This window comes from Triturus cristatus, chromosome 9 (assembly GCF_964204655.1).
Source record: "Triturus cristatus chromosome 9, aTriCri1.1, whole genome shotgun sequence".
NCBI classification, from domain to species: domain Eukaryota; kingdom Metazoa; phylum Chordata; class Amphibia; order Caudata; family Salamandridae; genus Triturus; species Triturus cristatus.
Window position 1 is genome coordinate 838,117,707 of NC_140592.1, and position 24,245 is coordinate 838,141,951.

Consider the following 24,245-nt stretch of genomic DNA (forward strand, 5'->3'; position numbering starts at 1 on the left):
TCCGGAGACCACACGGGCATCCTTGGAAAGTAAGATAGACGCGGTGAAGACAGACCGAATGCAGATCCATGAGGACCATCACAAACTGGTGAATAGGGTGCCCACTGCTGAACTGACCATGGGGGAGCAGCAGCCAAGGGCAGGTGAACTTGACTCTTCAAAACGCCTGCTGGCACAACATGTGGAGGTCCTGGAGCGTCGCATGGAAGACGTGACGTACCGCTCACGCTGCAACAATATCGGTGTGGTGGTTTACCAGAGGGATCAGATGCCATCACTTCTGTGAAGCAATCGTTGCGACAGCTGCTACACCAGGATTCTTTGTCGCAGTACTTCTCAGTGGAGCACGTGCATTGTGTCCCGGAACGCTGGCCACCATCAGGATCCAACCCCAGACCAACAGGGACGCCATCTTACATGAGACACGAAAGCTGAAGCGCCTGTCTCATAGTTAAACAACAGCTCAGAGAACCTGACATCAGATATGCTCTTCTTTTCCCGGCGCAGCTACGAGTGATGACAGGGGAAGACGCACTTTTTCAGCTCCCCGGCAAATGCATGGGACTGGTAGGAGGCAGAAGGGCACTTGACAACTGAGAGTATGAAGCAGACTGGTGCTGTGACACATGGCGGGCGGCACGGCTGATGTTCCCGATCGCGACGCTCGCCTCGTTTGAAGGCTGCACCTGACTTGGTGCAATTCATAAGGGATAGGCGTCAGGCCTTACAGAATGCTTTAGCGTTGTGTGAGAAAAGCCATGGTTTGGAACTGGACAACGACACTGACAAATCAATAAGAAACGGTGGTTCCTTGACTACATGGCTCTTCAGGCCGGACTCAGCGGCATTTCCTGCAGCTACTCCGAAAACGTCTGATGACATTATCTTATGCCTTAAATCTGCCTGATGACTACTAACTGCTATTGCCTCAATGTCTACGGAGACATGTGATGATGTATCCTTAACTGTCAGGCATAACTCATTTGTTGTCCTTTCGCAGAGAGTGTGAGGTGACTGGTATAGTTCTCCTTCTCTTGAATGGCTTAGGGGTGGTTGGTGTAGAATGACTGCCTGGCTTGACTCTGGGAATCCAAGTTACCCTTGTGCATACAATGGTAACTGGTTAACACCGGGGCAGTTATAGTCAAGGGTTCCGGACTACATCTCCTTAATTGTATGGGGTGTTTTTTCTTTGGCTGCCTAGCTTTCCCCCCATCAGTTATACAACTGGTTAACTTCTGCAGAGTTTGGTTATCTCACGGTTTGGGCGGAAACACGTTGTGCGTCTGATCTACTGGCATTTACATTCTAATACTATTGCTTCCCATGTTTTCAGTTATGATCCACGAATCTTACTGGTCCAGAATTCGGTCATCAGATCCCCTAATATACACTGTACACAGATTCAACGTTGCTGCCACTTGTGCAACGCCCATACCACAGGTGACACACCCTATCATTCATGGCATATTTTAATATACTTACATGGACCGCAAGGAGAATGCACACACCTTTGCGTCACTACTCTATTCCTACCTGAAGCGCCGCTTCACGCATATTGCAATATTACAGGAGACTTATCTCATACATGTGGAAAGCATATTTTATTATTATTTTATTAAGGAGTATTATATAGCGCTGGCCAGGCCCAAGGGTATCGGAGCACTTTATAACAGATTTACAGCAGGAACCACACAAAAAGACAGTGGTAAGCATATTGGTTCGGAAGACCCAGCGTGCTGTGCAACACTGAGGTAGGGAAGTCCTGAGATAACCACGATGAGTGCACAATGTCTTGGGCTGAACCTCATTCAGGGAGGAGGGAACGAGGAAGGGGTCAGGGAGCTGGTAAGAGGTAGGTTTTGATGAAACAGTGTCAGGGGGCTGCACAGTGCAGGCTTCTGTGTTTTGGCGGCGGTTCTCCGTTCGGGAAGGCACGGTTGAGGAAGAGGTCTTTTGAATTTTAAAAAGAGATGGATAGTCCTGATATATCTGGGATGGAGTTCCAGATTTTGGGTGCGTTTCCAGCGAAGGATCGTGCAGCAGTTTTTTGTTTGCGTGTTTTCATAGGGATGAGATGCAGGGTGTTGGAGCTACTGAGGTTTCTTGTCTGGCCGGCTTTCTTGAGTTTGGAGGCCAGGTATTTAGGTTTCCCTCTGTGCAAGACTTTGTGTGTGAGGCAGGCAGTTCTAAAGCTGAAACGCATTTTGACTGGGAGCCATTTTAGTTCCCTGAGTGCGGGTGATATGCAATAGTATTCCTTAACTCCGGTGACCATTCTGGTAGCTGCATTGAGAGTTGTTTTGAGGGGAGCTAGGTGGGATTTTGCTGTACCAGTGAGGACTGCATTCCCATAGTCGAGTCTAGATAGCACCAGTGATTGGGTGGCTTGTTTGAGGTCCTTGGGCGGGATGAAGGGTTTTATTTTGTTGAGTAGCTTCAGATTGAGGAAGGCACTCTTTGCGGAGATCTTAATGTGTTTGGCCATGTTCCGTTTTGGGTCTAGGGTTTATTTCTAATGATTTTACAGAGTTAGCCAGAGTGAGATTACTGTTGAGAGCATCGATTGCTTTTAGCCATTCTACGATTTGAGGGTTTTCTTCTTTGTTGGAGATGAGGAGGATTTCAGTTTTGTCTTGGTTGAGTTTAAGGTGGTTTATTGATAGCCAGTGTTGGACTTCTCTAAGAGGGTTGTTGAGTCTCTGAATGTCATCAATGGAGGAGGTTTCCAGGTAGATCCGGGTGTCATATGCATATAGGTGGAAGGGGATGTTGGCTTTTTTGAGTAGGGTGGTGAGGGGTTCTATGTATATGTTGAACAGTTGAGGGGAGAGCACTGAGCCTTGGGGGACACCTCTGCTGATGGGGGGGAAGGTCAGAAGTAAAGGTTTTGATTTTTATCCTTTGGGAGCGGTTGTGTAAGAAGGAGGAGAACCAATGTAGGACCACCTCATCAGCACCTACTCTATCTTGGAGAGCCTTGATGAGTAGATTGTGATCAACCGTGTCAAAACCTGCCAATAGGTCCAGGAGGATGAGTAGGCAGCATTGGTCAGTATCTAGAGACTTGTGGATGTCGTCCACGATGTTAAGGTTCACGGTCTCAGTGCTACAGCCTTTTCTGAAGCCCGACTGGTGGGGATCGAGCAGGTTGATTCTGTCCATTGTTCAAGGCTTTTGGATAGGAGGGGGAGATTGGAAAGGGGTCTGAAGTCGTTCAGATCGTTGGTGTCAAGGCCTGGCTTTTTCAGTAGAGGTGTGACTTAGCCGACTTTGAAGCAGTCTGGTATGATACCAGTTTTCAAGGAGCTGTTTATGATCTCGCACCAGGATGGGGCAAGGGAGAGTTTCAGCTTTTTGGTCAATTGGGTGGGTACAGGACCAAGGACGTGAGATGCGGGTTTGGCGGAGGAGATCAGTTTAAGAATCTCAGCTTCAGGTATGGGGTTGAAGGATTTCCAGGCTTTCGTGGGGTGCTTGCGTGGGCTGGTTTTGATCTCTGGGGTTGGGCTTTTGCAGGAGGGATTGAGGTTGATGTCTAGTGAGAGCTCAATCTTGGTGATTTTGTCGTTGAAGAAGTTGACGTTGTTGTCAGACAGGTCTTTGGAGGCCTGGACTGGGGTTGCAGAGGGCTTGGAAGTTTGTCACCTGATGATGTTAAAGAGTTCTTTGGGCCTAATTTTTGCGTTGTCCAGAGCGGTGCAGAAAACGGTGGGTTTTTTCGTTCTATATGTGTTTTTTGTATTTCCTTCGGGCTGCTTTGAGTTGCTTGCGAAGGCTTGTAGAAGGGTTGTTCCTCCATAGTCGTTCTGTAGCTCTAAGTTGTCTCCTTTCAGCGTTGATGCCCGTGTTAAACCAGGATCTGGATGGAATGTTCCTGTTTTTTTTTTATTTCAGGGGGACTAATTGGTCTAGGATGAACATCATAGTTGTGTTGTAGTGAGAGGGGAGTTCCGTTGTGGAGAGACCATCTGGGTAGATAGGCAGGAGCAAGCTTATCATTTCCTCTAGGTCGGCCATGTTGATCTGTGTTAGATTTCTCGTCCAATTGGGGGGGGTCTTGGGTGGGAGGTTGGCATGTGATCGGTTGAGTGATGTGGAATAGGATTAAGCGGTGGTCGGACCAGTCAACAGGTAGGATGTGGTCTATTGTGTTTGTGTCGCGTTGGGCGATGATGGCATCCAGGATTGCTCCTTTGTTATGGGTTTTATCTGAGCAGTGTTGGGCAAGGTTGTTGCTGTGTAATTTTTGGATTAGCGAGTTGTTCTTTTCATTCCAGTGTAGGTTGAGGTCGCCCAGAATTAGGTTGTTGGTGTCTCAGAGTGAGCAGTGAGCAACAAGGTTGGACAGGTGTTCAGTGAATGTGGTGGTGTTGCCTGGGGGATGGTATTGGAGATGGCAGTGTAGTGTATTGTTGCATCAAGCTACGGTGACACTGGCAGGTGTTTGCCACAAATTATTTCACATATGGGTCAAACCAGGGACTCCATTTGTAGCTGAAGATACGATTCCAGACCCAGAGGGTTGATACATCATAATATCATGTCGCCTAGAAGGTCACGCCATTCTTCTGGGCTCTATAAATGCCCTGGATTCGGAACAGGCCACCTTATTCCATGCACTCTTGTATACGTTGTTGAGATGGAGTGCTACACCGTGGCTCATAGAGGGAGACTTTAACAGTGTTCTAGACACCAACCTTCATCGCTCCTTTTCCCCTCTCGAATATGTTCCCATATTAGCTTCTGCAGTGGCGGCTGGTTGATTTGTGGCAGGTTCGGAGCCCATATACTAAGGTTAATTCCTTCTACTCAGTACCTCATAACTTACACGTCCGCATTGACAGGCTGGTTGGGCACCATCGCTTCTTCCTTCCATTGCAAGGGTGTAATACATGGGCAGTACCCACTCCGATCACAATCCCCAAATTGTTCAATTGCAGTGGGTGGTTGATCTGCCTTCCATCCCTACCTGACGACTCCAGCCTGCTTTGCTGGAAGATCCCCCATTCGGGGCTTCTGTGGGGTCCGCGATTGAGGACTACTTTGACCGCAATGTTGGCACCACCTTCTCTAAATTAATCGAATGGGAGGTCTTCAAGGTGATGCTGCAGGTACACAGTTTGTGCGTACAAGGAACTATGGGGAAACTACTTATCACAGACATTACTAAGTTGGAGCATACCCTCCTAGATCTGGAGATTCGGGTGGCAAGCAATCCTAGTGCTGCCGGGGAGCTGGCAGAGCAGTAGAGAAAACACGTCACTCTGGATTGCGCTGCCGTAATTACGCTGCACATTCGGCTCGCATGCATGCCACAGCTGACAGAGCTGGACGACTCTAGGCCTGGCTTATCCGGCAGAATCAGCCTTAACGGCCAATTGTGACATTAGGACCCGAAACAGGTTCCATCCTCTACACACAACCCACTATTCATGATGAGCTCACACAACACCATACACAGGTATATCTGTCAACTGCAAACACAGGTCGGGAGTACTATGACCCCTTCTTTGCCAACTTGACACTGCCCCAACTTACAGCAGACCAGAGAACGGGTCTAGATGACCCTTTTACATTTAGTGAACTAAAAGATGTGATTGCAGCTTTGTCCACTGGCAAGTCCCCCGGACCAGATGGTCAACTGGCAGAATTGTACAAGGCTTATGTATGTCAACTGGCCCACACTTGTTAGCAATGTACAAAGAGGCCATCTCCAATGGCAGCCTCTTTGACTCTGGGAGTGAGGCAATGGGTCAACTCCTTACCAAAACCCAACAAAGACCCCCTACTTGTTGGCTCCTACAAGCCACTAGCACTGCTCAATATCAATTCAATTACAAGGTCCTGGTGAAAATACTTGCGGTCCGCTTAGCACTTCGGGTGCCGTCTTTTGTTCACCTAGATAAAAAAGGGTTTATCCCAGCCCGCAACACTTCTTTGAACATGCACCACTTCTTAACAGTCATGACGTATGCCGGGCATGTGTGGCCTTGTGCTGGATGTCTGGTCTTAAACCTTGAAAAGGCTTTGACTCTTTGGAATGGGGTATCTCTTTGCTGTGTTGTCCTGATATGTTGTTGGCCACCGCTTTCTCCATTTAGTGAAACTGTTATATACCAACCCTATAATTAGGGTCAAGACTGGGCCGCTTCTTTCAGAGGTTATTGCCATGCATAGGGGAACGAGGCAGGGCTGTTTGCTGTTGCCACTACTGTTCTCACTGACAATGCTCTTGGGGCACAGTGGGGCATCCATCTGGGAGATGGGATGCACATGCTAAAGAGACTTGGGAGGTGTGGCAGCTAGGGGGAGGAAGACTGGGCTGCACACTGTCCCTTTTAGCCTCTTCTGTGGGTACTGAGGCCAAAAAAAGGCTGGGATGATTTTCGTACCTGCTGTGGCTTCTGTTGATGCCTAAAGCCCCCATGATAGCCATGAAGGTGAAACTGCTGGTGCAACTGTCCGGTCGGAGCAGAGAGGCCCAGGGAACACGCTATGGCCCTGCTATCCTAGAAGTGTTCCAGGGCTGAGTCTGTTTTATTCCTGAAAAGGCGGGACCTGTCAAATGGCCTGTTCATGTGGCTAGCCTGGACTGAAAGCTAGCAGACCTCATCCAGGTGTGCCTGCAAAGTGGCACGCTAGTGTCAATAGCCCTACCAAGCACGTAAGTGGTATCTAGCCCACAGCAAATGGCAAATTTGGCTATCTTGCATGGCCTGTGAAAGAATGCTGCGACTTCTGGTACCATAGGCAGTACCTGGACTACTGAGTCCCACAAATTGTGAGAGTAACGGCCTAAGAGGCAACTGGTATTCACAGAGCAAAGGGTCAGAGTTGCGGATGAAACGCGCATGTTAAAGGTTTCTATCCTCTTTGATTCCTTGTCAGGGGAGTAGTGGAAGTTTGGATTTACCCTGCCATAGACTGTGGCGAGTCAGGCTACTAGATATGGGAACACAAATACCCGTGACCTCAGAAGATGAGCAGTGACCCTGCCATCACCTTCTTGAACACCCGAGGGGCTCTAGTGAGGTCAAAATAGAACATAGAAAACTAGGAGTACTCCTGTGGGGATGCAGACTAGGAAATGTAAAAACAGGTCCAAGGACACCATCCAGTCACCCAGAGCAGACATGATTTGGACCAGCATGAGCCTTTTGAGTTTGTCTTTCTGCAGGAATGCATACAGAGGCCGGAGATTCAGAATTAGCCTGAGGCCTTCATCCTCCTTGAGAATGAAGAAATATCAAGAATAACAACCCGCTCCTCTTTATGAGTCGCACCTCCTGCAACCGAATAGACAAGAGCTTGTCGGAAATCCATTCCGGTATGGAAGGAATAGTGGGCAGGAAGCAAAGTTAGAGCATAGCCATTTTTTTATCATTTTCAAGACCCAACTGTCAGAACTGATGGATCGCCAAACTGGGAAGAAGTGATGAATACTGCCCACACCGTTTGGGCATGTGCCACATGGGGCAAATTCAAGTAGTTTTGTTGCAATTGTAACAGTGAAGAAAAACTGGAGGACTGATACCTCTGCTGGCATGCCGACCCACGTCCACAGCCTGTACAGGACTGGGATGCCGGCTACCTTGGCTGGGATGGTTGTCTCTGTCGATATCCTAGCCCTCTGGAATAGCCCCGGAACATTTTGAATTAATGTGGGAACAGTCTAGCAGAGTTCAACATTCCCAAGGAGCAAGCTGTAGCTCTATTGTCCTTAAAGCTTCTGCCTTCTCACCAAAAATGATGGACCCATCAAAGGGCATATCCATGACAGAGAAAATACTGTGGAGCACATCCACGCTTGGCAATGAAGTATGACACTAGTTCCTCTGCAGCCAATCTGTAGTATCCAGACCTGAACAGATAACATTTTGGTTGCATTCTATCAGTCATAAATCATCTGAGCCAGAAAGGCCTAAGTCCTTCCAGGATTGTCAGTATGTGTGTAGCAATAAAGCAAGGAAATTACATTTACAGATCACAGTGCTAGACTGGCAGAGGTAAACATGCAGTTGTCAAATGACTCAGTCCTCTTGGATTCACTTCCAGGAGGATTAGAGATGAATTAGGAGAACATGTTACTCTTTGGTAATGCTCATTCTGGTGGATACTCTAACTGCAGATTACTTACCTTGTAAATATTCCCAAGGCATAAGGCTGGAGAAAGAAAACTCAAAAGCAGTACTGCTGCACGCTACTGGGTGGTGTTGTGTGGCATCGTATAGAAGTTGTCCAGCTCAGAAAGAAAGGAATGGAGTCGCATATAAGAGCTACCATACGCACTGACATGAGTTTCTTGCATAGTCTGCCAAATGCCCTCAGAAACAGACTCCACCTGCAAATTGAAATGACTAGTATGCAAATCTCTAGAGTGGGATGTTTTCTAGATGGAAAACCCCCTATTTCATAGAACGGGGAGATGGGAGAGCAGTGAGCAATCTGCCGATAGAGTATCCATCAGAGAGAAAGTCACTGAAGGTAAGTAACTTGTTGGATACTTCTGACCACATCATTCTCACTTTTGGAACAGACAGCAAAGCAGTACCTCTCCTAGTGGTGGGTCTGCGGAATGGCTCAGCTCAAAAAGTAATGCAGAATCAACAAGGGAAAAAACCCAACAGGCTACAGTGTTTTCTATATGTGTGCCCAGATGCCCACGTAGCAACCTAACAGATATCCAAGACAGGCAATTTGTATGCCAGCGTAGTAGTAATGCAGAAGTGGTGGACAGACACCCTTCAAGATGTGTCAAAGCGACGTCTCTGGACGAGGCCAGAGTGGTCTTCCCTCTGGTAGAATAAGCCAAAAAGTGTTTAGGCGGATCCGTTTAGGCCAAGGATCTATCTGCATGAGTCCCATTTCTGCCTTTCCTTCTTAGCACCAGTCAACCTCACAAAAATAGGGTAATCCACTGGGTGCTTTTCTTAATTTGATCAAGTTAAAATCTAAGGACGCTTCTGGGGTCCTACAGTTGAAGACTCTCCTCAGAGTGAGGTGGCTGAGAGAAGAAAGCAGGGAGCATAATGGACTGCCGCACATGGAAAGGCAACACCTGTTTTGGCAGAAACTAACTTGCAAGCACCAACGTGTCTAGAAGGAAAGTGCTATACAGTGGTTGCACTAAAAGTGCCTGTAGTTCACAGACAAGTGGAAGTAATTGCATTAAGTAAAACAGTTTTATGAGTCAGTAGTTGCAAAGAACAGCTGTGCTTGGGTTACAACAGCGAGCACATTAAGAAGGTAAGAATTAAATTAGGATCCCCAAAGGGGCAAAAGTGGTGCAGGAGGAATCATATATGGAAGCGCTTTAAAAAAACAAACACATCACAACTAGTGACTTAAATAGAGTGGGCTGATTGGATGATGCAGGCCGTTTGGTCGCGATTTTGAATACAGACTGGAACGAGTGAGATTGAATATGGGGGTACTCTACCACCCTACATATTATCTTCAACCTTTGTTGAACCTCTGCTTTCTGACATTCTCCCACATTGCAAGACATTAGGAATTGAAGAGTAACCCAACCCTAATGAAGTCCTCATGGCAAAACACGTGCAATTGTAAAAAGACTTCAATAAAGCAGATTTGAATTCACGTGCAAGACTCCAGAGGAATATTACTGAACGTTAATTGTTGATTTAGTATTGATTTAGTATTACATGGAACTTGTCCTAATGCTGTAAGTTAAGCGATATTGATTATATAATTGTATGCTCCTTTACATTTGTTATTGTTGGTTTTGGACTGTTTGTAACTTTTAAGCAGTGGGGTGACGAGAAGTTGAACATAGAGAAATCATATAACAACTACAATAATACACTAGAGCGACACCTAATGACCCACACTGCTAGTGCTTATTTTCTGATGATCGGACAAATGTAGAAATGCCAAGAGGAAGATAAATAACCTTTAATTGTGCCCATTTTTGCCTGAACGGACCGACCTGACAGTCCCTGCACCAGCCAACAAACTTTGCCCGGCGGCCATACTGGTGGCATGCGGCCGAAATCCCATACAACACCTCCACAGGCAATTCGGCTAATTCTGCTTACTCTCCATGCATGGAAGTATTAGTTGTGGAGGTCCAGGTGAGGAACCCTGCAATAATATTGTGAGAGCAGGACCTCCAGAAGAGGTAGATCGAGGGAGCAGAATTTCAGCCTAAGCAGTTTAGAGCACCAAACCCTCCAAGTCCAGCCTAAGGCTAGCAGGATGAGCTAAGTATAGGCCTAGACCTCCTGCCCTTGTTCAAACCCCTACTAAGCCACAGCAGCAAAAGAACACATAAAGAAGACCTGAGTCACACAATAGGCATAACCCATCTCTAGAGAACCATAAGATGGAAACTCTAGAGTGCAAAAGGCTCAACAATGAGCATTGTTGGAGGTAGAGAAAAGATTAACCCAAGGCACATGCCACTGGACGAATGTCTTAAACCACCTCTGGAAGCAGATGCCACTTGTGTTCTGCTAGATGGTGCATGCCACTTTGGTGATTTAGTGCTCTAGCAGCTGAAAAGACCACTGCCCCTCCACCTTCTCCTGATTTTGGAATACTACTTAAACCAGCATATGCTGTGGACATGCAGCAAGCAGTCTGCATTAGCCAGCGCCAAGAGCCAGAACCCCCAGTCCCTTTTGCCACGCACCCCAGCCAAACCATTAGCTATTCATTGGATAAGTTCCTCTGCCTCAACAAAATAGGTAAGGAATCGTCATTTGCTCTGTTTGACCTCAGTTCGACCAGTAACGGAAGCCAATAGTGTGCTTTCTCAGTGAGTAAAAACAGGGTTAAAGGACATCCCATCACGGATATCTTATTGAACAATTCTGTTAACACTAGTGAAAAAGAATTAGGGGTTAGTGTAAGTATCCAAAAGGGGAACAATACTAGGTCTAGATAGAAGGAAGTGGGAGGTAGTATAAAATGTGTACTAATTAATGCACATTCTGTGATCATAAATAAATACGAATTAGCGGACTTCTCAAAGAAACACTCCCCTAAGATTGCGTTTGTCACTGAAACCTGAGCCGATGTTACATCTGACCATGACCTAGTCGCTGTCATTCCAGATGACTACTCTATTCACAGGGTAGACAGTATATTCAAGAGGGGAGGGGGTCTAGCGGGTATCTATCAGATATCTTGAGGCTATATTTCAGAGTGCGACCTCCATTTATTTTCTTTTATTTTCGAGTTTTATATGGCGCGAACTTGACCCGAAGGTATCAAGAGCTTTCCAAAGTTTGGACAGCAGTATTTACAAGAGTTACATATGGAATAAATAAAAATGGACAATAACATTATACAAAAGAAGTAAACAGTGGGCTATGTGGGCAATATAGTTCAGAGGAAGTTATGGTAGGGTGTTTCAGAAGTAGGAGTAGTCGTCACAGATATTTTCAGAGGTAATAAAGTTCAGGCTCTTTGGTGCATGTGAGGGAGGTGCATCAAGGCAAGACAACTGAATTGGGGAGGGAATTTAGGTATTTGGTGAGAAGAATAAATGTAAGTTTTTTGCTGTAGTGAAGGAATGATTGATTGTGACTTTGGCAGAGAATTCAAGATTTTAGGACCATTCGCAGAGAAGGTATGGGTGAGTGATTTTCTTTTTCTTGAATTTTGCCAGAATCAAAAATTGAGTGTTGGAGCTTTGAAGAGTTCTCTTTTGGCTGGCTTTTGATAGTTTGTTAGCGAGGTTGATTGGTTTTTTGGTGTAAAGAGCTTTCAAGGTTATGCATGCGGTTTTTAATGTACATCTTGCATTGATTGGAAGCCAGTTGAGTTTGAGTATGGGAGTGATGTGGTCGAATCGACTTTCCCCAACGAGTAGCCTGGCTTCTACATTCAGTGGGGCTTTCAGAGGGATGAACTGTGTTTTTGGGGAGCCAGTGATTGTTGCGTTATCTTCGTCTAGCTTGGAGAGGACTAAGGATTGCACCACGGTTTTAAGGTGTCCGGGGGGGGGGAGGGTGTGAACAGTTTTTTTCAAGTGTTTCAGCGTGCAGAAATCAATTTTTGCTGAGGCTAGAGATTTAACAGAATTGGAAATACATCATTTGCAGTTAATGCAGTGAGGTTGTCAAGCCAGATATGAACAGGATAGGGCTTTCCTTTTGGTTGGATGAAGAGTTCAGTTTTGATAGTGTTGAGCTTTAGGTGGTTGTTGATCAGCCAGGATTGTACCATGGAGAGAATTCTGTTTAGGTGCTGGATGTCTTTGGGTGCCGAAATTTTAATGTAGAGTTGGGTGTAATCTGCATACAGATGGAAGGCAGTTCTGGCATGTTTCAGGATCATTGCAAGGGGTTCCATATAGAGGCTGAATAAGGCAGGAGATAGGACTGCTTGACAGTGAAGCCTTTACTTTTAGATTTGAGCTGAATTATTCATTTAACGCTATGCTAATCTATAGACTTCCGGGCACAAGAACTACATTTGTGCAGACAATTAATGCTCACATGGAATCTGGTCTAGTTTCACTGTATTAGGAGATTTCAACTTCCATCTTGATACTCTCTGTGATAAAGATATGGAACACCTAGTTGAGTTTTGGTCTTTCTCAACCGATTCACTTTATTACCCACTCGGCTGGCCATATTTTGGATGGAATTTTATCAAATAACTCATTACTTAGTGATGCATCTTCAATACAGCTTACCTAGTCAGACCCCCATGCGGTCTTTTTACACTTCCTAATAGTGTAATGCCTAATAATAGTTGCAATAATGTTGGATCGTGAAGGCTGGGATAAAATTGCTGCAGATGAGTTTAAAGTGACGTTATTAAAAACCCAATTGTTTTTAGCTAATGACCTGGATCGGGCATCTTTAAACTACACCAAATTTATTAGTACAGTGGTAGAGCAGATGGCTCCAATGAAATCAGAACATGCTATAGAAGCAAACCCTCTGCCCCTTGGCATTCTGATAAGAATCTCAATAGCAAGTCTATCATAGACAGGAACAAAAGTGGAGAAGAAACTATGATCCTGGTGAGAGGTACAAACAATGCATTAGAGACAATGAAGTTATGATTCCAACTGAAAAATCAACTTGTATCAGGAAAATTGAATACGCAAACAATTCTGCTAGAGAACATTTTCAAACAGTCAATACACTGGCAAATCCTAATATAATGGTATAATCTGGCCTGAATCAATATTTTTCTTAGGAACTTGCCTATTACTGTCAATCAAAAGTAAAAGAGATTTTTACTGAGTTTTCTACTGGCACTCAAACTAATCCTTTTGACAAGAACTATGAAAATAACTCCCTGGTAACTATGACGCTCAGTAAATTGTCTCCTTTAACAGTTGAGCAGGTGACAAAACTTAATAAATCAATCAGTGGGGGCCCCTTCGGATCCGTGTCCATCTAGAGTACTTCACTTAGTACTCAAAACAGAAGCCTGACATCTTACAATGTTCCTAAACAGCATGTTCAAATCTGGATATTTCCCCTAACTCTGAAAAAAGCTTCTATATTACCTCTAAAAAAACCTGCACTGAACTTGTTTGAGGTCTGCAGTTATCGTCCCATTTCCAGACTGCCTTTTCCAGCCAAAATCCCTGAGAAGGCTGTGAACTTGGAGCTCTCCTCATTTTTAAACACCAACAACTTACTGTATCCCAATCAATTCAGTTTCAGCTGTAGCCACAGCACTGAATCTTCCTTGATTGTAGCAACAGAAAGGGTTAAATCAATCATGGGTAGTGGTGGCAAGGCAGCGCTCATCCTGTTAGTCACTCAGTGCTTTTAACATGTCTTGGGAGTATAGGGATTAAGGACTCTGCTTTGTCTTTATTCAGTTCCTTTCTCTCTGATTGGCAACAGTCAGTCACTCTTGGGGATCATATTTCCAAACATTTTCATTTCCTTGTTGAGTTCCCCAAGCCTCATCATTAAGTCCTACACTTTTAAATATTTATGTCACACCACTTGCCAAATTGATTCATTCATTTGGGTTCTCCTTGGTATCATATGCGGCTGATACCCAGATTGAGGTTTCTATTAGAGGTGACTTCTCTGAAGTTGCTAGTAGGTTCGACGATTGCATGTTGGAGGTCGGAAGATGGATGAAAAAGAACTGCCTCAAACTTAAACTGAGGTTAAACTGAGGTTTTGCTGTTTGGTAATGACACCTCCGTTTGGTCCCCAGGTTGGTGGCCTTAGGATTTTGGAATTCTTCCACCCCCTCTCCAAAAAGGTTACGAATCTTGGAGCAATTTTGGATGACAAGTTGAAGTTCTCAGATCAAATCAATCATGTTACTTCATCCTGTTTCTATATCCTGAGAATACTTAAGAAAGTCTCTCCCTGTATTCCCTTTTGACCTCCAGAAAACAGTGATAGTAGCCTTAGTTTTCACAAACATTGATTACTGCAATGCCCTCTAAGTCAATATTCAAAAACTATTGTTAAATAAACTCGAAATTCTTCAGAATGCTGCTGCATGCCTTCTCTAAGGATTTCCGAAGTTTCAGTTCATTTAGCAGGCATTACCTAAACTCCTCCATTATAAGTTAATTTGTTGGCAACACGCTACAGATTTATTCCAGTTAATTGCAGTCTAGCTCTTTTGCTTGCTCACTAGCGGCAACACAACTACAGGCATTTGTGTGCATTATAAATTTGATTCAAGGTAATTTATAGTCAGACTGAGCTTGTACTCCCTGGCAATCAGGGACCTCACCAGATGGCCGACAGGTAAGGAAATTCCCTGAAGGTCCAGCCAGTGCCACGGCCTCACAATCTCCTGGCACAGCACACGTGACCCCCAACATGGAGTGGACTTGCTCATCAGAACTTGCACAGGACTGCCCTTGATGGAAAGCGTTTGTGGTAAGTCGGATAAAACCAGCTTAGATTGATGTGGTGCTTCTGCTCCAGAGTTCTTCTCCTGAGTGCCTGAGAGACAACCCCAGTGTTCAGGCAGTTGAAGGCTGAGGCGACACTGCACAACCTGCATGTGCTAATGGGCTTGAGTTACCAGCAGAATCCACAAGGCCAGGAGACCAAAAATCCTCAATACTGTCCTATTATGAATGCCCGGAACTCGCTGAAGCTTCAAAAAGACTGAGTCACCCGGAGCATGAATATAGTGCCTAGCGACGAGTCCACTTACCAGCCGCACCAAACAAGGCTTTGACGCCGCCACTGTCAGCCTCTTTTAGGGCCACATTAAAAGGTGATAAAGGATCAGAGGTTCCACACTTTCACCAAAGAAAATGTTTTAGAATTTGGTAAAAATAACAGACCTGCTACTAAGGGGGTGTGGAAAAAAGAAACCACGTCAGCATACAGGGTTAGCAGCTATATACAGCACTGCACAGTCACTTCCAAAAGCAGGGCGAGGTTGCAGCAGAGTCCAAAGACACTACCTTGCCAGCGCTTGAGAACAATTTCTGGAAAAAAAATTCAGATCCAGTCTGACACATAATGGAATCCACAAGATATGGAATCTTGAGTTTAAACAAGCCATCAAGAAGGGCAACTAAAGACTACCTTTCATTTGTAAGCTTGCGGGAACATCACAAAATTTATTTTCACACTTTTTCAAACTCACCGTAATAGTTTCTGGCGGGCATCATCTTGTAATTGTGAAGTTCTTTCTTGACCAAGAAACAACGGTCCATTTGGACCACAGCACACTAACTTGTTAATAGCTTCACGCAAAATATTTATCTGGAACAAAAAAATGGCAATATGTATTACAACGATTCAAGATTTGATTTAATAAAAAAGTGGTAGTCTGAAAAAGAGGATATAAATAAAGTCAGCATTGAGATTGAGCAAAACCCCTAAAACTCCCAAAGGCACTTTTTGTATAATTGGGCTCCAAAGGTGTAATTAGGCACACACAATTCCTAAATATAAAATTTAAGATGTGGTAACGGCCCCTGGTCATGCACATGGAGCAAATCTTTCACACAGCTGCGTTGAGACGTTATGAAATCATCAATGCGACAGAGGAAATAAACCTCAAAATGATACTTATTCTGGAGACAGGCCATGAGTACTCTTCGCAACTTATTAGGCAGCTGATAAAGATTTTGTTAATTCATCCAATGACTAAATTGTCAGCAGTACCCAAATGGAGTAAAAACATGCAGTCCAAAACGCAAGGATCTGTCAGTTACCTAAGTGTTGAGCTCACTTAAAAGCCATGAATATGCTACTACAATGTGTTTGAAAAGTTACTTACCTTCGGTAACCATATATCTGGTAGAGACATAGTCTAGCAGCAGATTCCTTAACTTAGAATATCCCCCAGGTGTCAGTCTGGATACGGATATTTTTTAGCACTACCTCTGCACGCAGTGGAATAACGTCACATGGCTCCACCCTGACGTCATCCACGGATATGATATCAGTGGAGCCATATAAGCGCTCAGCGCACTGACGCCAGTTTTCTACTGTGAAAATATTCCGCACAAGAAAGCGGAGCCACCACTAAAACTGGATGTGGGATCAGTGTACCAAAAATATTTAAAAAAATCTTTGAAACAATTAAGATAAGAGCAACAAATGATGTGAAACATCAGAAATGGATTTTAGAAGAAAATACCGAAGTAATTATATGGAAACAAGGGGGAAGAGGAGAGTTCTCGCCCTAGAAAAAAGAGAACAATACCCTCTTATGAATGAAACCGTAATAGAAATGAATGTTATGATAAATCTCAACAATCCTGCAATATTAGGGACTGTTTGACCATGCACACTAAATACGATCTATTGATGGTATCAGAGTCAAAGATAAGAAAGGAGAAGGATAGGCCAAACCCCCACATTGGAGAACAACCAGGGTGCAAGAGTGTGCATGCATATTTGTACCCACCACCACATCTGGGAAAGGGTGGTGAAGGCAACAGTGATCACAGAATAACGTTTTCTGACTTGGTCAAGGATTTTGTGTAGATCAAACACTGATTGAGACAGAGACCACTGGCAAAAAGGCCAGTGTTGAAAGAACCCAACCTGAAAAGGCCCTTACAGAGCAGGGAGGATGGGTGTGCGTTAAGGAATCTGCAGCTAGACTATGTCTCTACCAGATAAATCATTACCGAAGGTAAGTTATGTTATGTAAATGTATAAAGTGCACGAATACCAAGCGGTGTCTTGGTGCTAACAGTCCTGAAGCGAGCTAGAGCACTATTCGTTAAATAGCCAGGTCTTAAGTGGTTTCTTGACGGATGTCAAAGAAGGGAGACTTCTGATGGAGATGGTGAGGATATTCCAGAGCTTCATAGCTCCCACTGTGAAGCTTCTGCCGCCCCAGTTAGATTTACAAAATCTCTGAGAGAGCATCAATGTTGCTCCTTGTGACAGGAGGCATCTGTTTGGAGAATACCAATGCAGTGACCGCCTCAAGAACTGAGGTCCCGTACTGTGTAACGACTTATATGTGATACATAAGGCCTTGAACTTTATACAACTCTTAACTGGAAGATAATGCAGTCTCTGGATATGCTTTCCCACTGATTGAAACTTGGGGATCCCCAGCAGGAGCTTTGCAGCAGCATTCTGGATCATCTGAAGCTTATGTAACTGCTTCTCGGGCATGCCGAGATAGAGCCCATTGCAATAATCCAGATTCCTCAACTTAGCAATTAGATACCACAGCAATACCCCATTGAAGGAGGGTCTGCGACTAAGTCCCACCAAGTTCTACAAGAGAACTAGTCTGTCAATAATGAGTGACCAAAACAGGTGGGAGCAGCAAAGTGCAAGCCTGGCTGTTACGAGAAACAATGATCTCTGTAAAAAGCATCAGATACAAATAAAAACAATGGCAAGAACTCTCTGTCAGAGGACAGGATATATATATATTTATATTTTTTTAGAGTGTTATATAGCGCAAATTTGACCCAAAGGTATCGGAGCGCTTTACATGAGCACCAGTTACGTTACAGACGGACACATTCATTTTTGTTAGGCACGGGGAGATTAAGTGATTTGCTCAGAATCACAAGATGTTGAGCATCCCTGCCGAGACAAGAACCCATTTCCCCAGCTTCGAGGTCGACCGCTGTAGCCGTTAGGCCACATCATCCCCCTAGGATTGAACCCTTCAACCTTAAGAATGGGGGGCGATGGAAAATAGATAACTAAAAAAGGGCCATTGCACAATGGAAACATAATCCATATAGTTTCTGGCAATAAGAAGTACTGTGTACTGGATCCTAGGGATCTGCAAAACCATTTCCTGAAGGAAAGGAGAACATCCGCATATATTCAGTGCAGACAAAATGAGCATCCACAACAGCGGATGCCATAAGAGAGACATATGTAGATACAGATCTACATACCTTCATGTATACATATACAAAACCATATATACATAGAGATATACATACACATATGCATAGTGTTGACTCTCAGTTCCACACCACACACACAGAGGTACACCAGACGTAGCATCGACAGCACACATGCGTCGATTTAAAAATATACAGAAACGTATCACCACATAGTCATACTGACCAAGGCCAAAGAATACCAGCAGAAGCCAGACAAATAAAACTGAGCTTGCTTTCATTATGAAATAGAGAGAGAAAACAGAACTTGAGGCCAAGGTACCAACGTCTCCTGTGAGAGGACAACATGTTAACCACAGCATCATGTATGTGTTTGTGTGTGTGTGTATATATAGAGAGATATATATATATAGAGAGAGATATATGTACACACACATGTATATAGTCATATATGTATAAATTGACAGGTATCGTCTCTGAAGAGAGACTGCTAAAGGCAACGTCTGGCTAGAAGGCATCAGCAGAGGAAACTGAGCCCATGCATGGAAAGTGCCTTTGAAACACAGAGCACAAGACATTGCGCATGGCCAACAGCGTCTGGCCTAGGTCTAAATGCCAATAAGGGAAACCATGCATGAGTCTGTACTAGGAAAGGAAGGCGAAGGACATAAGCATTGCCTCAATCAAGAGACTGTTGAATAGGCAAAACTACCAAAACCAAGCAGTCAAACGTTTTGGGTGCAAGAAGGACCAGCAGGTACCCTTGTCTGATAATATACCATGCCAGAACTGAAACATGAACAGATATTTGTTTGTGATGAAAACCAATATGCTCCCAAGAGGCCCTGGCTTCACGGCCAAGGGAGAAATCACAGCTTAAGTTGTTGAATAATATTCATATGGAAACACGCCTTAAGGAAGCCAGCAGTGGTGGAATTTGAACAATGCTCTGGAGGAGGTTGCATCAGCAGAGGCAGGGAACATTACTACTGAACTATTGTACCCTGGTAAACAAAATGCATTCCACAAATGCAAAAAATGTTCATTCTAAAATAGAACAACGTTACACCTTGTGGACCAGTCCAGTAGCGATGTTGCACAAACTACACTTTTAGCATCAAAGAAGCGAAAGCATATTAAAGAAGCCTGCATTGTGAAAAACAAAACAGGACCCTCTCGAGGGTATTGCAGGAAGATACTAATCCATGGTGAACAGAACTGGATCCTCAGCAAGGAAAGATAAAACCCAAGAAGAATCCCTAATGTGGCATTCTAGACTAGCTGCACAATAACCAACACCCCACATAGGGTATTTCACATCCCCATAAAATGGAGGGAGGAGGATCATCTCTTGAGACTAGCTCTTAGGCAGAGAAAATGGAAAACAAAAGCAAAACAGCTGTCCAACTGTACAACCCATCTGGAAACTAAAAGTCTCAAATCCATAGACTGAATACATTACATAAGAGAAGAGCAGTGCAAACACTGCAAGTACTATGAGTGCAATAAAGTCCGTAAAAAAAGGACCATTGCAAAAGGAATTAACCAGAGTAATGTCCAATTACAGATTACCAGCCATGAAGCGCTGGACTGAAGAATCAGCATGGCTATCAAAAAGATTGGTCCCGTCAAAGAGTAAGTCTTAAAGACTCTCCTGAACATTGGCGGGAAAAATACCATCACGCAACCAGGCATGTCGTCTCAGAGCAACGGATCTAGCCATAGCTCTACCCACGAAGTCTACTGTGTCCAAAGCCGAACTAATAGAAAATTTGGCCAGTTCACTACCATCCTGAATTAGCTGAGTGAGGTCAGCTCGAAATCCTTCAGGAAGAGAAGGAAGGAAACGATCAACAAAATACCAGAGGGCAAAAGAAGCCCATCCAAACACGCAGGACACGTTTAAAGATCTGAGGACTGAGCTAGTGGACGCAAACAAATTTCAGCCACATGTCTCTGACCACCGTGATTCCATAGTCGGTGGAAGCAATGGAGGAGCATGCAAACGCAGGGAAGCTGAAGCTGCTTGTACACCCAGCCCTTGAGCCCTAGGGTGTAGGGAACAGACAGACCGGATCTTCTGGAGCCGGTTGATAACAGTGTGCAATGGCACGCTCCACAGAGTCTCTCAATGAGGGTCTTGCCCAAGTCCCCAGAAGGATGTTGTATAATGACTCTCCGAAGGGCAGTACAGGATCAACATTTGTGCCGCCTTGATGGAGATGCTCCTGCAAGGGATTCAAAGGCAGAGACACAACAGGAGGCTGGAATTTTAAAATGTCAGCAGCCTTGCTAATGACCCTAGCAAAGGCTGCACTAGCCTACCTTGCATTCTGAATGGTGACAGTAAATCATAGGTAGGGGACGGTTTTAGACTAACATGCCGTCCAAAGCCCAAATAACCTCCTGCCTGTGGCTGTCCAAGAGCATCCAAATGTTGAACTTCACCAGTATGTGCAGAATCCTCTTGCAACACTGGAGAAATATAAACAGCAGTGGCCTAATCCTGTATTTGTAGAGGAAATTGGAAAAGGTGACTCCGGTGCCAAATGACATCGAGAAGGCACTGTCCCAACGTTTACCACCAAGGGTGTCTCCCCGAATTGTGTCTGGACAGCTTTGTATCGACGTCGACCGCTATGGGTGAGGCAGAGACAAGTCCTCTGCTGTGGACGCCACTGAAGTCATCACAGGAAGCCCCACCAGACTGTGTTGTGACGTCTTAACCTGGCTGTGTCGTGACGTCTCAACGGGAAGCCCCACTGGACTGTGTCATGATGTCACAGCAACTCTAGATACGGAGCCAGGGAACTCGATCGGCAACAAGGGCGAACCCGCCTGCGAGCTTCCGATCAGAGTCCCTTTCACCTCTGTGGGGCCCAAAGGCGTGATAGGGAGAGGATTTGACCCAAAGATGCCATGTAAAGCCCGATAGTAAGCTTCTATTTGGGCCCTAGCCACCCCGTCACCCGTAAATGGTGGATAGGTGAGGGTTGACTTCTGTGGAGCCGTCTCCAGTACAGACCGGGAGGAACAGCCACCAGCATCACGGATACGCGACGCAGACTGCCTCCGTGACTTCGACTTCTGACGCCTACCTGTGGAGGGCGAACGGCATCCACGGGAATGGCTTCGCGATCTGACCCGAGCAGGAGCCGCAGCATGGGAAAGGGATCGACGACGCCTGGACTCTGAATGGGACATACGGGCTGACAGCAACTTCATCTGGCATTACCGCAAGGACTTGGGCTTCAGTCTCGCACTCCTTGGAGTTGTGTTGCTTGCCCACGCACCATATGCAAATGGCATGCGGATCCATCTCTGACATCTGTCACGTACAATTCTCGCACGCCTTGAAGCCCGAAGGCATCCGCACACTGTTCCGGACGCAAAAGGCGTTGAAAAGGCCAGAAACAAAAAGAGGCCTGAGGAACCGCTTCTCCTGGTTCCGCGTCGCAGCACGGAAAAGAAGAAAACGGACGTTGGAGCGGTGGGAGGGACTTACATGGCTCCACTGACGTCAAATCCGTGGACAATGTCAGGGTGGAGCCATGCGATGCCATCCCCCAGCGCAGAGGTACTGCTGAAAAATCTGGATCCATAGTGGCGCCTGTGGGAAATTCTAAGTTAAGGAATCTGCGGCTAGATGTCAGATACTACAATGTGGTTTTGTAGGTGCTAAACTCTGCCAATCTGAGGCCTCAAACCATGTATTTACTTATATTTGGCAACTATATTTAAGGAATATACTAAAGCTGCCTGCAGAGTCCTCACTTCTGATGGATACATATGCCTCCAGATTTTTCATCTTTAGAATAATCCCAGGCCTCAGACTGGAGCCGGGTGCTTGCTCCGTAGCGACATCAGATGAAACCATATAGAGCCCCACCTCACCGCAATGAATTTATCCTTACGTAGGAAGGTATTAAGCGCATGATCCAAGTTAGGCCTAAGCCCTCCATCTTTCTTCATTATGAGGAAATAGTGAGAGTAGCAATCCTCCCCTATTCTGGAGTCTGGAACCCTCTTGATGGCTCATTTGGAGAGCAAAACCTGTCCTCTTGCAATAGAATGCAAAGGTGATCCCCTGAGATTTGTTGGGTTATTGGGGGATGATTTAACAGGGCAGAAATGAAGTGTGTGGTATAGCTATGAACAATTTGGAAGACCGATCTGTCAAACATGAAAGATCGCCACCTTGGGAGAAAATGCTGGATTCTGCCTCCCACCAGTGGTTTTGCACCACTAATGGCAAGCTAAAGTGGCATGATGGCTGCTGCCACAGGGAAAGGGGACCAGGAAGGCTGGTACCTTGATAGCCTGCACGTTGTCTGTCCTGGCCTCGAAAGGACAGGGGTGACTGCAGAAGAGGCTGGGTAGACTTATGCTGCCTTCAAGCCAGCTCCATAGAATTGCCTCGGACTATCTGGAACCAGTGATTGAACTCTTTGGCAGGGGTCAAGAGACCCAGAGAATGAGCGGTTGACCTACTTTCTTTAAAGGGTTCTAAAGTGGAGTCTGCTTTTTTGATGAACAGGTGTAAGCCATCAAAAGGAATGTCAGTAAGTGAGGTCTGTACTTATCAAGAGAATCCTGTGGAGCGCATCCACGCACAGAGGCGGAGCACCACACTACTACCAACTGCCCTTACCAGACAATCAGTAGTATCAAGACCAGCACCAATCATTTATTTTACTACATCTTGACCATCCTGAATTGTTTTAGCCAGTGATGTCCTATGGTCTTCAGGGACCACTGACAATATTTATTTATTTATTTATAGTTGAATTTATAAGGCGCGACAGCTACCCAAAAAGGGTTTCCCGGCGCCAAGACGGCTGTGAAACAGACTGGTAAGGAGCAGAGAAAGAAATTACTGGCTGAATAGCCAGGTCTTTATGGATCTACGAAAGCAGATACTAGTTAGTTTCTTTTCGGATGGCAAAAGGCAGGGTGTTCCAAAGGGTGGGGCCAAGGTAGGAGAAGCACTTGCCACCCATCCTGGCCAGTTTGAAACGAGGGATCGTGAATTTCTCAAGCGTTGAAGAACGGAGATGACGTATGGGAATGTAAGGGCTAACAAGAGTATGCAGGTAGGGTGGTGCTGATCCCTGCCTTATCTTGAACATAAAGCTCAAGGTTTTGAATTTTATGCAATTTTCCACTCTAAGCCAATGAAGGTCGTGGAGGTAGCCAGAGATGTGCGAGCTTCTAGGAATTTTGCAAAGAAGTTTGACTGCAGAGTTTTGAACCAACTGCAGTTTACGGATTACAGTCTTGTTGGCACCTAGCAGCAGGACATTGCCGTAGTCCAATCTTGATATTATGAGTGCGTGGACTACTGTTTTTTGAGTGGCAGTGGGTAACATCCAAATAATTTTCCGCAGCCACCTCATGATGGTAAAGCATGTGGCTGCGACCCTGACGGCTTGTTGGTGCCAAGACAGAGAGTCGTCAATGTAGACGCCCAGATTTCGTACATGGTTTGAGGGTACCGGGGGTACACCCAACTCAGTAGGCCAGTGAGATGGACCCCATCCGCTAAAGGCCTTACATAGAGATTAAAAAGCAGAGGACTGAGTATGGAGCCCTGGGGTACCCCATGGGGGGAGGAGTGAGTGTCAGAGTTGTTAGTAGCTGAAAAAATCTGGAAAGTGCGACCATTCAGGAAGGAGATGATCCAGTCCAGAGCAGAGCCACATATGCCCAAGGATTTTAGAGTTTTAATAAGTGTGAGATGTGAAATAGTGTTGAATGCTGCGCTGAGGTCGAGCAAGACAAGCGCCACGGTTTCTCCACAGTCAAGATGGTGGCGAAGCTTCTCTGTGACGCCTAGTAGAGTAGATTGAAGCTTTATTTCGATATAAAAACATATCATAAAAGCAATACATTCCATCAATAGAAAAAAAAGAAAAAAAGAACAGTTTAACAAAGCACAGTATAAAAAGCCTACAGAATCAGCAGTGGCATTTTTAAA

General features: G+C 45.2%; 1 protein-coding gene across 1 annotated transcript in view; it reads right to left on the reverse strand.

Annotated features, from left to right (window-relative positions):
- TDRD9 (tudor domain containing 9) overlaps window positions 1-24,245 on the reverse strand; it is a 2,714,501-nt gene that overhangs the window by 199,060 nt on the left and 2,491,196 nt on the right. Inside the window, exon 34 of the mRNA XM_085626273.1 lies at window positions 15,577-15,695. Within this exon, the coding sequence (XP_085482399.1) occupies window positions 15,577-15,695 (119 nt within the window). The remainder of the gene's footprint in view (window positions 1-15,576; window positions 15,696-24,245) is intronic.